The sequence below is a fragment of the Lipotes vexillifer genome, unplaced genomic scaffold, assembly GCF_000442215.2.
Source record: "Lipotes vexillifer unplaced genomic scaffold, Lipotes_vexillifer_v1.1 scaffold559, whole genome shotgun sequence".
In the NCBI taxonomy this organism is placed as follows: Eukaryota; Metazoa; Chordata; class Mammalia; order Artiodactyla; family Lipotidae; genus Lipotes; species Lipotes vexillifer.
In genome coordinates, this window is record NW_006781351.1 from 1520430 (window position 1) to 1536383 (window position 15954).

General features: G+C 35.8%; 1 protein-coding gene across 3 annotated transcripts in view; it reads right to left on the reverse strand.

The window, feature by feature from the left end:
* Positions 1–15954, reverse strand: part of PLEKHA5 (pleckstrin homology domain containing A5) — a 243062-nt gene that overhangs the window by 28227 nt on the left and 198881 nt on the right. For 2 of the 3 annotated variants that reach the window (XM_007454605.1, XM_007454604.1), the window contains 3 exons: positions 7241–7303; positions 5763–5843; positions 5480–5629 (listed from right to left, as the gene is read on the reverse strand). In XM_007454605.1, coding sequence (XP_007454667.1) covers positions 5480–5629; positions 5763–5843; positions 7241–7303 — 294 coding nt within the window. Of the gene's footprint in view, positions 1–5479; positions 5630–5762; positions 5844–7240; positions 7304–7820; positions 7857–12917; positions 12999–15954 lie in introns of all 3 variants that reach the window. The other variant, XM_007454603.1, reaches the window with a different exon arrangement.

The window sequence follows — 15954 nt, forward strand, 5'->3', positions numbered from 1 at the left end:
TTCACCCCCCTCTTTATTCCCTTGCTACTTATTTGTTGAAGAGAATGGGTCACTTGTTCTGTAGAATTTCTCCGATTTTGTTAATTGAATTCCTGTGGTATTGCTTAGTTTGCTCTTCTGTTTTCTGTATTTCCTATAAACTCCTAGTTGGATATTGAGGCTTGCTGAGATTCACATTTGATTTTCCAAACCTCACAAGTGTTGTTGGGTACTTTCCACTGCAGCACATCAGGAGGTGTATCACACCTGACTGTGTCTATTTCTGGGAATGCAGTATTGTGATCATGAAATGACCAGGGTATTTAAAAATTATCTTGAAATCTTTCAAAGCGTATTCGTGACAATTCATAGATGTCAACAGATCTTCTGTAAAAAAAAATCACACTTTGCGGTCACCATAATTCTCAGTAGCTCTTTGTTTCACTGAGAATGAGAATATGAAAACATTTAATGTGCAAGCTTCTCCTCAAGGAGGTTCATTTGTCCTCCTCCCTTGCCCCTTTAAGTTTATCCATTCTAGTCTAAAATCTCCATTTACTCATGGCCCTCCCATGCAGAAGGCGGTTTAAAACATAAATAAGTTTAATGGAAGTCTATACATAATACTTATTCACTATGTAACCCTGGGCAATCTCTCTGTGCTTCAGTTTTCCATTTTTAACATAGTAATAATAGTACCCTTGTCAAAGGGTTATTATGTGGCTTAAGTACATGTAAAAGCACTTATGGAATCTGGCACTCAATAAACTGCTCCAGAAATATTCACAGTATTTACTATTATTTCATATATTGGTCCTATTCTGCAGTAGATAAATGCATAAGCCATCTACCAGCCATTCGGGATGACTGGGGGCCTTTATACTTGTTTTCGGATATCTGAAAGTCCAATTTTAATTAATTAATTAATTAATTAACTACTTAATTATTTTGGTGCCAAAACCCAGGATTGAACTGTGAAATTCCAGTTTGAGATTTCTGAGTAAGAGAATCTAGATTTGATTCCAAGTTTCAGAAAGTACAAATTAGTGACCACACAGACAGTGAAGTGGAATAGAAAGTATAGAAGCCCTAGAATTATAAAAGTCCTTGATTTAGGTGTTGACTTTTTCGTATTGGCTATGTCACTTTCGCAAGTCATTTAACCTCTATGAACCTGAGTTTCTTCTTCATCTGTGCAGTGGAGGTAATAAAAATGAAAATAAAATGGAGATAGTAATTATATCTATTTTGCAAAGCATTTGCTTAGGACCAAACCAGACAATATATGTACAAAATATAGAAATACAAATATATTTTGGATGAGCCCCACATTCTCATCTAAGACATGTGCATAGCGTCTGCTTTACCTGGCTCCTTGAATTGTTGGAAAGAATAAAAGCAGCACCTGTTAAGCGGATAAAGCATGAGGATATTTCTCTTACAGTTAGAGATAAGGCCTAATGTAAACTCCCCAAGAGAGGTGACTGCAGCAGATGTTTATGCCCTCTGCCCACCTGATTTCAAGAAACTGTGGTTCAGCTCCACGTGTGCCAGTGTTCGTGGTCAATTAGCTAAGGTGGTTTGGAAATGTGGGTGAATTAAGGACCCTGGGGCAACTTCGACCAAGGAGTGATAGATACCCTAGCCTCTCCGCCTCTCAGTGGAAAATTCGGAAACATTCTCATGTTCAAACATTCTCAGCTCATTTCCTCAGAAGGTCCCCTGAGGGTCACCCACAGTGGTGACCAACTCAGAAGTGAAACCTCTATTGGCTTTTCTCCCTCCCTGTCTCATTCTCCACACTCCCTCCCTCACTTCTGCTTCCTGTAATTGCTCACAAATAAACTTTCTGAGCCCAGGTCCTCATCCCAGGCTCTGCTTTCAGAAGAAAATCTAAGCAAAGACAGCAACACATTGAAAACTTTCAAGGTATAACTGACTGCTATAAAAAGTTTTCTCACTAATCAGGCTTAGGTTAAAAAGAAGTAGAATAAAGTTAAAAAAATTAAAACGAAAGCAAGAAAAAAAGAAGTAGAGGCCAGGAGAGCACACAAAGTCATTATATGCTTAAAGCATGTGTGTGTCTGGTGGGTGGGGCTTAGGGAGAGGAGATGCTGCATCAAGAATTAAATCAAGGACTTCCTTGGTGGCACAGTGGTTAAGAAACCGCCTGCCAATGCAGGGGACATGGGTTCAATCTCTGGTCCTGGAAGATCCCACATGCTGTGGAGCAACTAAGCCCGTGCGCCACAACTACTGAGACCGTGCTCTAGAGCCTGCGAGCCACAACTACTGAAGCCCACGCGTCTACAGCCCGCGCTGTGCAACAAGAGAAGCCGCCGCAATGAGAAGCCCATGCACTGCAACAAAGAGTAGCCCTTGCTTGCTGCAACTAGAGAACGTCCACGCACAGCAACGAAGACCCAACGCAGCCATAAAAAAATAAATTTATTTATTTATTTATTTTTTAAAAAAGAATTAAATCAAGGGACTTCCCTGGTGGTGCAGTGGTTAAGGATTCGCCTGCCAATGCAGGGACATGGGTTTGAGCCCTGGTCCAGGAAGATCCCACATGCTACGGGGCAACTAAGCCCGCAAGCCACAACTACTGAGGCTGCACTCTAGAGCCCGCGAGCCATAACTACTGAAGCCCACGTGCCTAGAGCCCATGCTCCGCAGCAAGAGAAGCCACCGCAATGGGAAGCCTGCACACCACAACGAAGGGTAGCTCCTGCTCGCCACAACTAGAGAAAGCCCGGTGCAGCAACAAAGACCCAATGCAGCCAAAAATAAAATAAATTAATTAATTTAAAAAAAAGAATTAAATCAAACACAAAGGGAACACTGCTTTACATGTTTACCTTGTGTTAATCCTAGTTTTAATACCTTAGTGGCCGACCAGGTAAGGAGAAGATGTTCTCAGAATCAAGGCTTTGATCTATGGAGGCCTTAATGTTATACCTCTTATGTTGTATCTTTTATAACTCAAGGCTTGGATTTGAACCAATGCCCCAAATCAACTGTGAAAGAATCAGAGGAATCCTTTGGGATTCTGCTGGCATAAATGTTCAAATTTACATCTAATCAACATCCATTGAGTGCCAACCATATATGTCCAGTATGTTGTTATAAGCTCGACATTTATAGCCTTAAGCTACAAAAATGAGTATGTTTACATAAAGGCACAAATAACATGCTTTGTATTCTATGCATTAAAACATGTCTTAGAAGAACATATTGAGGGTTTGTAATGACCACTGAATAATGCTAAAGGCAAAGAAAACAAAACCCAGGAAAGTTGATTATATGGGATAACAACCAGAAAATGAGATACTCAAACATGATTAATTTCTTTGAACATATTCCGATAAAACTTCCATCACGACTGGAGTTACCTTGGGATGGAGCAAATTCTAAGCCTACTGATCATATTTAAGTTATGAAACCTATTTGGTAAGGGAAGAAGTAACAGTTTAATGGAACATTGTACATCCCTAGAACTTTCCATAACAGACATGACATCATGAAATAGTTTCTAACTTAATTTTGATTTGACTCAGGTTGTCACAGGGATACTGAGCTTTTCATTAGCTTGGAACTGACAGCTTAACCCCTCTTCCCCTTTCTTATCTCATAATTCGCATCCTCTATTTCAGTCAGCCAGTCAGTTCTATTTTTTGCTTCTCCAAACATATCCTGCACACTCTCATCTCTGGGCTATGGTTCAGAGCATTTTGTCCCGTGTGGACTTCCTCTTTTTTCCAAATCTTACCCATCACTGACGAACTAAATGACTTCTCGCTTGCAGACAACATTTTAGGTTCATATAGTTTCTCTATGATGATATTATAAAAAGCCATGTAGATCTAAGTCTTCAGGACTATGGTTAGAAGACCTGCATTTGACCTCTGGGCACTGCATGTATTTGCTTTGTAATGCTGGGTAAGTCATTCAGTTCAATCATTCATCACACTTTTTTGGGGGGGGTGCTGCATTGGGTCTTTGTTGCTGTGTGTGGGCTTTAGCTGTGGTGAGAGGGGGCCACTCTTCATTGCGGTGCACAGGCTTCTCGTTGTGGTGGCTTCTCTTGTTGCGGAGCATGGGCTCTAGGCGCGCAGGCTTCAGTAGCTGCAGCACACAGGATCAGTAGTTGCGGCATGTGGGCTCAGTAGTTGTGGTACATGGGATTAGTTGCTCCCTGGCATGTGGTATCTTCCTGGACCAGGGATGGAATCTGTGCCCCCTGCATTGGCAGGCGAATTCTTAACCACTGTGCCAACAGGGAAGTCCCAATAATAGTATTTTTTTTTTAAAAGAATAAGTATATTAAATATAAGGTACTTAAGAGGCACAAAAACCAAGTTTTGATTTATATAAAACCATGGTATAGGGCTTCTCTGGTGGCGCAGTGGTTGAGAGTCCGCCTGCCGATTCAGGGGACACGGGTTCGTGCCCTGGTCTGGGAAGATCCCACATGCTGTGGAGCGGCTGGGCCCGTGAGCCATGGCCGCTGAGCCTGCGCATCCGGAGCCTGTGCTCTGCAACGGGAGGGGCCACAACAGTGAGAGGCCTGCGTATTGCAAAACAAACAAACAAACAAACAAACAAACCATGGTATATTCCTTTAAAAACAGTTCATGTTTGGAATGTGAATTTAGTGTTTAGAACTGAAGTCATGTTGAGATTCTGGTAGCTTCGCAGCTTGGAAAGACCTCTCTTAGTTAAGCTATACTGTCTGTGGACTTTCTTAAAAGGTAGCTGCCCCCTAAACAGCCCACTGAAGGTATAGACAAGGGTGTGTTAGCAGTTTTCTATAACAGGTGTTTTTTTCCCCGTTTCAAAGGGCTGCTTGGGCGGGTGCTCTTACTGTCTTTAGAAATGATGACATCACAGGATCTAAAGTAGACTGTTTAAACTCATAAAACACTCAATTTATATACTCTAAGTAAGACTTTTAGATTTGGTAATCCCAAGAGACTCTTTGTCAGGTAACTTGACTATGGGTTAAAAGATTCTGCTAATTACATTTCTCACTCAAAACTATCACCTAAACTTAGATCACACTGCAGCTATAAAATGGTAATGTTGACAGCGTCCTAAAAGCATTTCACAGGGGCCTGTAATTGAAATGGGTGGTTAAATGAATCCAATTATTACCTTCCAAAAATTATTATAATAAAACATTTATTTTTTTTTAACACAATAAATTTTAACATTTTAAAGAACTTTTCATTTTCATAATATATAACCAGGTGTATTTATCTTCTCTGTAAAACTATTTCACAAAGAACAAAAGCCCCGCTAATTAAAAAAACAAAGACCACCCTTTGTTTTTGTTATTATTAACTAATAATAACAAATTAAATTTTTGTTATAATAAAGAAAAATCCTAAAGAAAGCCCACTTAAATAGAGATATAAATAAATAGGAAAAAAGAAAACAAAAAAGAACTACGTAACATTCCAGTGACTCTTACTAGGACAGAAAATCTGCTACTTACGGCAGTGGCCCGAGAGAGTTCTCGACACGTGCTAAGCAGTCCATTTTGTAAATCGTCCCTCTGTAACACCACGGTCTGAATGGCTGCTGGGTTATCTGCATTCATTTCTATCTCTTGGCTGGCTGACAGCAAAGCTTGCTCAAGCGTGTACTATTATAATAAAAATGATTACACTTAATATTCTGCATCATCGAATTAATTCTTTTTTACTTTAGTTATCAGTGTCCTGATAATAATGATATAAAATAACATCAATTGTAGATAATAAACATCATTGTCCTACTTTCTCCTTGTGGAGTTGCTGAAGTTTCTCTTCCAGAGCATGTACCACTTTATCTTGCTCGCATAATCGGCTTAACTTGACCTAGGTTACAAGAGAAGACATCTTTTGTTAGCAATTTTTAATTTTCCCTGTAATTGGATTTAGGCATAATAAAAAAACACATTTAAAACAGCCATGGAATAGCTAATTAGGTCAGTCTTTATTTCAATCAGTAAAATAAAAACTGAAATATAGCCTTTAAAGATAGAATGCTTAAAAAATGCATATAGAGTAAAAAAGCATTTCAACCATACTATTTAACCTACATAATTCAAAAGATTCTTAGTAATCAGGCAGTCTCATATGACTTTAATGAACCATTTTAATGTGGTTAAGATATTTTCTCTACAAACTGCTGGATAGGTTAAGTTAACTTATGCAGTCCTTAATTAAAACACAGACTGGATTGTTTTTATATTTTAAAAATTATGTTCTTATGTTCTTCAGAAAAATCGCTTCTAACTACAATAATACAAATAAAAACACTGCTAATGGAGAAAAATCACTTTCAATAGTTTCAATGTTTTAAATTCTTGGTAATACCCCAATTTATTAAATTATAAAAATATGAGAGGGTACTTTAATAAAATTTCAATCCCGCAATAAACCAGTTCACTGTATGTCTGAAAATAAAAACCCTGGACAAACTGTAAGTATGTCCCAAACGTTACTGCATAATGATAAGAAAGCAAGAAATTTGAGATTCCACTTTCTTTGCCATTTATCCATTAAAGTAACCACCCTGGGCTTCCCTGGTGGCGCAGTGGTTGAGAGTCTGCCTGCCGAAGCAAGGGACACGGGTTTGTGCCCCGGTCTGGGAAAATCCCACATGCCGTGGAGCGGCTAGGCCCGTGAGCCATGGCCGCTGAGCCTGCGCGTCCGGAGCCTGTGCTCCGCAACGGGAGAGGCCACAACAGTGAGAGGCCAGCGTACCACAAAATAACCACCTTAACTCTTTGTTAGAACACAACTCAAGCTACATCAGATGGGATACAATTGAAATGAGAAGGAGGTACAATTCAATGGAATAAAACCAGGGGAAAGGAGGGAAGAATGAGATATAAATAGGGACGTCAGTGATGTAAAATATGATTAACAACAATAACAAAGGATGCAGTGACACAATTTCTTGAGGCCAATACTTTCTCTAGATGACAATTTTACTTTGTCTCCAATCCTGCATAATTTTATATCAGAAATAGTCTTTACTTTCATTTAAATGATTCTAAATTATGTTCAGCTGCTATGGGCGTGGGGGTGGCCAGGTAATAAATCAGGAAGTGAGGATTTAATTGGCTCAAAAGAAGAAAATGTTACTTGTTTGATGTCATTTTGGACGGCAGGAGAGGAAGAGGAAATTTTTTGTCATGCTTAGTTCCAGTGTTTTGCCAGAGAGTACGACAGAGCATTGATAATATATCGCATATGCTAATACGTACATCAATATCTACTTCTTCAGGTCTGTATTTGTATAATGTCCCTCTACATTCATCCTGTGACAGCTATAAGGGAAAATGTCATAGAGCAACTTTAAAAATAATTTAAAAAATACACATTTAATTAGCTTATAGTTAATATTTTAGATTTATATAACAGTAACAAAAATGGGTTTTTAATGATTCTTATACTTTTAGAAGTTTAATTCAAACACAGATCATTACAAAAATAGAAACTTATTTAACAGTGATACAATATGCAAGATACATAAGAATGATGTTAACTTAGGCTTGTCAAACAAAATAATAAGCTGGCCAAACAAAATCATACAGCACCTTACATTTTCCATTTGCGAGACACACATTATTTAAATGAAAAATTGACAAATACAATCGTAGCAGCTGTGTTGAATCAAATTTTGAATCAGGCATATTTCAACAGTCAAAACCGTACCTTCACGGTATACACATAATCACACAACTGTGTATGTGTACACTCAGATGCCAACACATCTTAGTACAATTTTATTAACAAAACCTATAACACGTTGTATACATATACATAATATACAAACACACATACACAATATAGACTTATCTTGTTCCTCTGTCTTAAGAACTAAAAGATAATGGAGGAAAAGGATGGGTTTAATCGAAAAGAGGTAAAGCACTCAAAAACCTCTTAAAACTGAAAGCCTACATTATAAACCAAGGACAGTCATATTGCGTAAAAAGTTGGTTATGTGTTTGCTGACACCATTTGCTTCATTATATTGTAGTGAATTATTATTCAGTGTATTTAAACATCCTTTTTTCAGCTTCTTCCAAATATCTTTTGGTCAGGCAAATCCTCATTTCTGATGGTGTTTACCAAGACTTCAAATAAGCCATCCCAGTCAGTTATACCCCAGGTCACATCATAGCGCCTCTGCAGGCAAAACTGCACCATCTCTCTTGTCTTTTAACTTCATATTTACTGCTAGACAGTAAAAAACATAGTAGGAAAATGTAATTGGGGCTCATTGCATGTTTACTAAATGGTACACTTTTTCTCAAAGTGGGGATAGGAGTAATGTATCCCAACTACATTCTAGATTGGAAAATTAAATTTCGTATATACATGTACAAATGCACAAGAATGTAAAAGTTACAACTATATATGACCTGTCTGTAAAAAACTGCTTGACATTTACATCTCAAGAGGCATAATTTAAACAGTAGATAACTTTAAGTGGATCTAGGAATGTGGGAATCAGGAGATTAAAAATGTAAGCATTCCAAACATACAATAATAAATCCTGGATTTCCATGTTTCACTTCAAGACACTGCTTTCACGTACCTCATGCAAATGATTCTGTGACTACTTAGGGGTATACACAGTGATTATTAAGCCACAAAACTTTCATAGAAGTGAACATCACATGAAAAATGAATTTAATGACAAAAGTCAGAATACTTGTGTACTATTTTCAAATACAGACCACTGAATGTGTCCTGAGAAGTGTCAATTGTCATTCTAAATTAAAGCACCTAGATCCAAGAAAATAATTTATATTCCCACTTGAAAAAAGGAAGTAATGAAAAATAAGTTTTAAAATGCTTAGATCCAGAATAAAAAATGTGAGATAATGCTAAAATCAGTATTTCTCATTTTTAAGAAATAAAAGATGTAAAGCCTTAGCTACTAAATGTCTACATATACTTTGTTTATTTAATATTTAAAGTTAAACGCCAAACAGCTTTACTAAACCATGGAATGCATAATTTGAACATAAGTAGTGGCTAGTGCTATATCTAGATTAAAATATGCTTTGTACCCTATATCCCAGGGTCAAAAGAAAAAAAGACAAGTATTTTAAAACGGAAACTTAGTAATTTGTAAGAAATATTTAGGGTAATATTTTTATTTAGGGAATCTTACTGCATATTCATTTTCATATCAGTTGGCATATTATAAAAAAGAAAGATGGGTACTGTGTACTTATAACTTTAGAGTGGTATCTCCTTAAAGCCATAGAAATAATATTACACATATAAATTAGATTTATTCTGTTGTACCTATATTTTTGGTACCAATGAAAATTTATTTAAACCTTTTATCAACTTATTCAATAAAGATAATTAAATATCAACTAATAAAAATCTTAATCAACCTTCCACTATATTGAATTCATTTCTTTTGCCTGTCAGAAGGAAAGCATAAGAAAACAAGATTATTCTTTAAATAATTAACTTTAAGCATGGCCTGTCTCCCATCACTGATAATAATTACTGAAGTTTTTCTTAAGAAAAGATGAATATAATTTTTTTTTTTTTAATTCATTTTTTGGCCATGCTGCATGGCTTATGGGATCTTAGCTCCCCGACCAGCGACTGAACCTGGGCCATGGCAGTGAAAGCGCAGAGTCCTAACCACTGGACAGCCAGGGAATTCCCGAATATAATTTATTAAAAAAATTTCCATCTAGAATTGAAGTTTACTATTTTGTCCTCAATATGAAAATTCTACTAATAAGAAAAATGTAATTTCATGAATATTCTGATTAACTCAAGTTCTGCATGATATAATATTTCATGGCAATACTTTTTTAGCATTTTTCAAACTCATCTTTAGCAAAAAAGCTCTGAGTTTGAATACCTTTGTTTGAGGTACCTCAGCAACACTAGAAAAGTAAGTGAAAGGGGGCTACATAGTAATTATATAAGCTTGAGCAGTGCTCAAGCTTCAATCTGAGAAGCGTATTATACAGACTACTGACTATATAAGGACATGTATATTATATTTAGAAAGTCAGAACTTTTTCATAGTAAGGTATCTTATAATCTTTTAAAAAATTGGTTTGGCATTAAGTTAAAACAAAATCACTTTTGCCAATTAAAATTCAACTTTCTATAGTATCCCTTTTTAAGTATGTGAAATATATATATGTGTATATATATTTTAAGAGCATATGAATATATATACAAAACACAAAAAAAGACTTTTGGGTAAATACTTGATAAAATTAGACTAATTTCTATGAAAACTCAAAAATGCTCGTTGGACTGTATGTATTTGCTAATTAGTCTGTAACCTTTAAAGCAATTATTTACCATGTGATTAATATCACTAATATTAAGTATGTTATAAAAATTCTGGTACATGGGCTTCCCTGGTGGCGCAGTGGTTGAGAGTCCGCCTGCCGATACAGGGGACACGGATTCGTCCCCCGGTCCGGGAAGATCCCACATGCCGCGGAGCGGCTGGGCCCGGGAGCCATGGCCGTTGAGCCTGCGCGTCCGGAGCCTGTGCTCCGCAACGGGAGAGGCCACAACAGTGAGAGGTCCGTAGAATGATTAATAAATGCAGAGGAGTTTTTCAACTTGAAGCTCACTTAGCATTTGTTTTGATTCCGTTTTAGGTCCTTTTTTTGGACTAATTTTAAGAAAATTACTGGGACTTCCCTGGCGGTCCAGCGGTTAAGACTCCATGCTTCCACTGTACGGTGTGGGTTAGATCCCTAGTCGGGGAACTCGATCCTGTATGCTGTGTGGTACAGCCAAAAAATTAAAAAAAAAAAAATTACTGCCTAGGTAATTTCTCAGGTGTCCTCCTTCTTCTAGGAAGATGTAAACACAGAGGTTCTCCTGAGAGAAAACCTGAATGGCTATGATTCAGAAAACTGGTCATAAAACACTCTATTGCCACTTTATTTTCAGCTAAATTTCAGGAACCTATTAACACAGCATTGCAATGCAATGTCAGAAAAGCAAACCGTCAGGTGTACAATATAAACTTTCACAAAGATTTTCTTTGAATAATAACATGATAATGGAAATCTGGAGGAAAAAAAAAGATGTAATTTCAATTTATAGAAGTTTATATTAACAGAGTTTAAGAAATGCATCTGTCACTTTTATCTACCAATGATGCTCTGCCATAATTAAGTACTTTACTACTGGCTGATTAAAGAAAAGTATCATCTAAAAACTCCCTAGATTTGATAGCACTGACAGTCAGTATTGATTACCTGGCTGCCCATGTCATACCCAGGCATGGCTGCTGCTGTTACACATTCAGATCTTCCTGTTCTATACAATATCAGGTTGTTTTCTTTCAAGTATCAATATGAGGAAATATATTTATATGAATCTGTTACTCTTTCAGTATTCAAGGTTACTGATGCTATATAAGACCAGTCTCAGATACCTCCAGATTTTTGAAGGACTCCAGTAAGAACTTTTAGTTCAACTGAGTGATTTCAATCAGCAATGACTTCTGCACCATCAACCTTGATTACCGATCAATATAAAAAAAGAAAAACCAAACCAAATGGAACAGAAAATCCCAGCTCTCATTCTTACTGTAAATATACAGAACGTGAAAAATGAAACCATAACCTATTAAAACAGAAGGCCTTTGATCTCACATCAATCAGCATCATATAAAATTATAAGCTGACAGCTTCAGACACTGAAAAAGGTATCAATTCCAGAACAAGTGCTAAGGTTGGAATGAAGCAGTCAAGCTTCTAAAATCTGGTGACTTTAAAAGGAGGGGTAAGATTCCATTTTCTTTTGAAAAGAAAAGCTGTTTAACTTTAAATATTTAGTACTTTATCTCTTTATTGCTAATTAAAAACTATGCTCAGTTACATAACATACTTTAAATGTTTTGAAAACTGTGCTCAGAAATAAGAGTCACCCACCCACCAACTGTTTCAGTCTCCCAGTTTACAAGGCCCATGATGCAGACCCTCAAGGCGCCTGATGCAAACCACAGGCCTTTGAAGCCAGTGCGAGCTCAAGGTGCTTCTTTTTACCAGGTGCTTTTACATATTTTAATCAAAATATATATTCATTTTTCATGTTAGTTAATTTTCTCCCTCTGTATGATTTAAAAAATACTGTAACAGGTCATAGGCCACAGTAATTTGAGGGGGTTGAAGTGGAAGAAGCTGATGTTGCGAAACACACAGCTAAGAACATTTAGACCATGAAATACAAAAAAACTGGAGAGGAATGTATAACATGACTTCTTTTGCAGATCTGCAGATTACCAAGGTCCTAAATTAAAGCCAGCCAACTCCATGGCACATATTTTGAGTTAGGGAAAAGGATGGGGTAAGATATGATGATCATGATGACTACTACATAAGAGTGAGAAGAATACGGGGAGAAGATACTCCCAGTGTGGTAAGAAAGGGCTATCTTTAGTTTTCACCATACCACAGTACATAAACAACCTTTAAATAACTCCCATACAAATATAATCTATTCCTAAAACATTGGGGTGGGGTGGGGTGGGGTAGGGAGGCGGCCCCTGAAAGGATAAAAACATTTTTTTAAAGTTTTCCCTAAAAATCAGTTATGCTTTTAGAGTTAATCAAAATTAATGGCAAGTTCGTAAAAATTTTGCAAGTGTACTGCAGACCTCCAAGTACATATCAAATACTCTGCACAAAAACTTCAGGAAAATGGCACACTTAATATTCAACAGCAAAATGTTCAGCAAAGCCATGCTAAGAACTGCAGCATCTTGAAAAGCACGGATGAACTGCGTTTTTTCCAAAAAGACAGAAACAAAAAATGGAATAAGAAAAAGACTAATGTTATGAGTAACTCTGAGGATAAACCAAAACTGTCACTGAGGGATTTTGCAGATGATAAAGCAGTATCATTCACTGTCCAAGACCTTACTTGCTGGTACAGTTGGGGTCTTAGCGCCGAGTTCTCAATCATTGTGTGAACCATGGTGATAATAGGTTCATTTTCTTTCATCTATTTCAAATCAGGAGGAGCATACAGCAAACATCAGTTTACAGCATAGCTAGATTTGAAAGACGACACTGTAAATATAGCCTCTACTTTAATATCTTCCTAATAGTGCAGTTGTTTACATATTATCCCAAGGTTGCATAGAATCAACTTAATATAAACCATTTCAAACAAGTATTAAATGCTACAAAATACTTCCAAGGTTATAAAAAAGCTTACTAATTGCAATAAAGGTTTTACTTTATAAACATAACCAATATTGTCAATTAATGAATATTCCTATATATACTAGAATAGATAATAAAAGCATCAAGATTCAAGGGATAAACTAAAGGGCGACAACCTATAAACTTAAAAGGAGAAAAATGGCATGACTTAATCAATTACTTTTATATAGTTAAAAAAAAGCTTAAAATGATATTCAGTTCTTTATAAGGTTATTCAGAAAAATTTTAGTTCTCTACAAATAATATAATAATATATCTTGTCACTTAGACAATCACCATTTTATTAATCTTGATATACATTTACATATACTCTATTTTGGATTTTCTCAAAGTATAACACTGTATGTAGAATGATTTCCAAGACATGCAAACTAAAATTTATTCAGCAAAGACTAAGTGAATCTCCCTAGGTCCTTAAAAGGCTGAAACCATGTTTCACATTTCCAGCTATATTGTACTTAATTACTGCCTCTAGAAAAATATTCATTTTAGCAGGCTCTGGACTCAAGAATTAAAGCGTTCAAAAGACAATTTTATATATATAATATAAAATGGTAAAAGGCCAACAAAGTTTGTACCATTTGTAAGCAGACAAGTCTGTTCATAATTGCAATTTGTAACACTTGGTTTATATAATTTTTATCCCCCATATTATAGAAAATAAGCATTTCTATCATGGTTAACAAATACTACGTTACTGATTTAGCTAAATCTGCAACAAAAATTTACTAATATTAAGATTAAATGCATAAGTAAAAATTAAATCTTGAAAACTTTATACCTAGACATTTTTATTTTCAGTCTAGTTACCAATGTTTCATGTCAATAATACCTGTTTTGGTTGTTAAATGACTGGTTTAATCTACTTTTAAAAAGTTTTATTCAAGGTAAGTAATTTGTTTTTAAATCTACACATTTACTTATTAAACTCAAACTTCTATACATCAGTTAAATCTACTCATCCGTTGAACTCAAAACTTCTTTTTTTCCCCAATGTTATCCAATAAGGGACCAAGGCATTTATAGGTGACATCTCACGCACACAGGTAAGAACTGTGTTGATATGCAGTACAGGAAAATATTTTTACAGTGTTGGAAAGTAACATAAAGAGACAACTATAGATATAAATTTTTCTTTAGCAGAAAAAAAACATTTATTACCTGCTTATGTTTTAAAGGAACGCTGGTTATTTTATCTTAACCAAATGTTAATCTTGGAACAGTTGTAACTGCCTTTGTTTTTGGCTAAATCATTTGACTGCACTGATACATACTTTGTATAACACAGGTAGCTTAAGTCTGTCTTCATTTTTAGTATTATTTAATTTTGATTTTCAAAGCAATCTCATCTATACTTGCTACTTTTCAATAGCATGCCATGAAAATTAGACAGAAGAGTACCTGACTCAGAGGTTGGGGGGTTGGGGGGAGGCAGTAGAGGGGGCTGGGGTTTGAAAGAAGGTCAGGAGCATATGAATATTTAAGAAATAATGCAGGTCAGAGAGTATCCAAATGTAAAAGTCACTCAAGGTCAAACTGAAACTGCCGTGGAGTCTCGGAAATCTGGCACTACAAAGAGGCCACTGTCAAAGGGCTAGGTCTGCTAATATGGTGGCTCCCACCTTTAAGTGGAGCAGATCAATGATTGATCCGGTGGTACAGATCAATGACTAGTGTTCAGCCTCTACGCCTGAGGAATTTACTTGAAATGTATTTATAAAGGGAGAAGAGACAGTATGATTTCTGCAGAAGGGTTATCAAGCTTGATTTACTTAGTGGAATACTTTGAGAGGGTAAATATGTATGTTATAGAGGGAAGCCACATTTGTGATTTAAAAATGACTGTTTAATTTACCTGTCAAAGATCATTAAATATTAAGTCACTGAGAAGGATCTTGCAGGAAGACACTGATTTAGGAACAGAAAAACTAAAAAAATACTAAGAGTAAAAATAACATTAAAAAAAGATTAAATTTAAAAAATTGAAGTATAGCTAATTTACAGTATTATATTATTTTCAGGTATGCAACGGTGATTCAGTATTTTTATAGATTTTACCCCATTTAAAGTTATTATAAAATATTAGCTATATTCCTTACGCTGTACAATATATCCATGTAGGTTATTTATTTTATACATAGTAGCTTGTACCTCTTAATCCCCTACTTCTATCTTGCCCCTCCCCACTCCTGTCTTCCCACTGGTAACCACTAGCTTGTTCTCTACATCTGTGAGACTGTCTCTGTTTTGTTATATTCATTCGTTTGTTTTATTTTTTAGATTCCACATATAAGTGATAACATGGAGTATCTATCTTTCTCTGTCTAACAAAAAATAACATTTAAAGTGTACAGAGTGTCTCAGAGATCCCTTCTGGAACTGTTTTTCATTATGACAAATTTCAAATGTATATATCAAATCCTAGAATATTAAAATTAGAAGCCATCTTTGGAAAGTGACAATTTAGTACAGCAAAGAAATGAAAAATGTTAGCAGTAATTATTTTAAATTGTGGGACCAGATCATTATTTTTTTTTTCTCTATACTTCTCTACATTTCCCAAATTTTCTCCACTGAATAGATACTGCTTTTCTCATTAAAAAAAAAAATGTTATTAGAGAGTCAAGGATAAAAATATATAAATACCAAATAAACTAGATTAATGGAACAACTATATCCTCTGGCAAACACCCCTTGGTGACACAAAGAGGCTAAGAAAAAATTTTAGCACA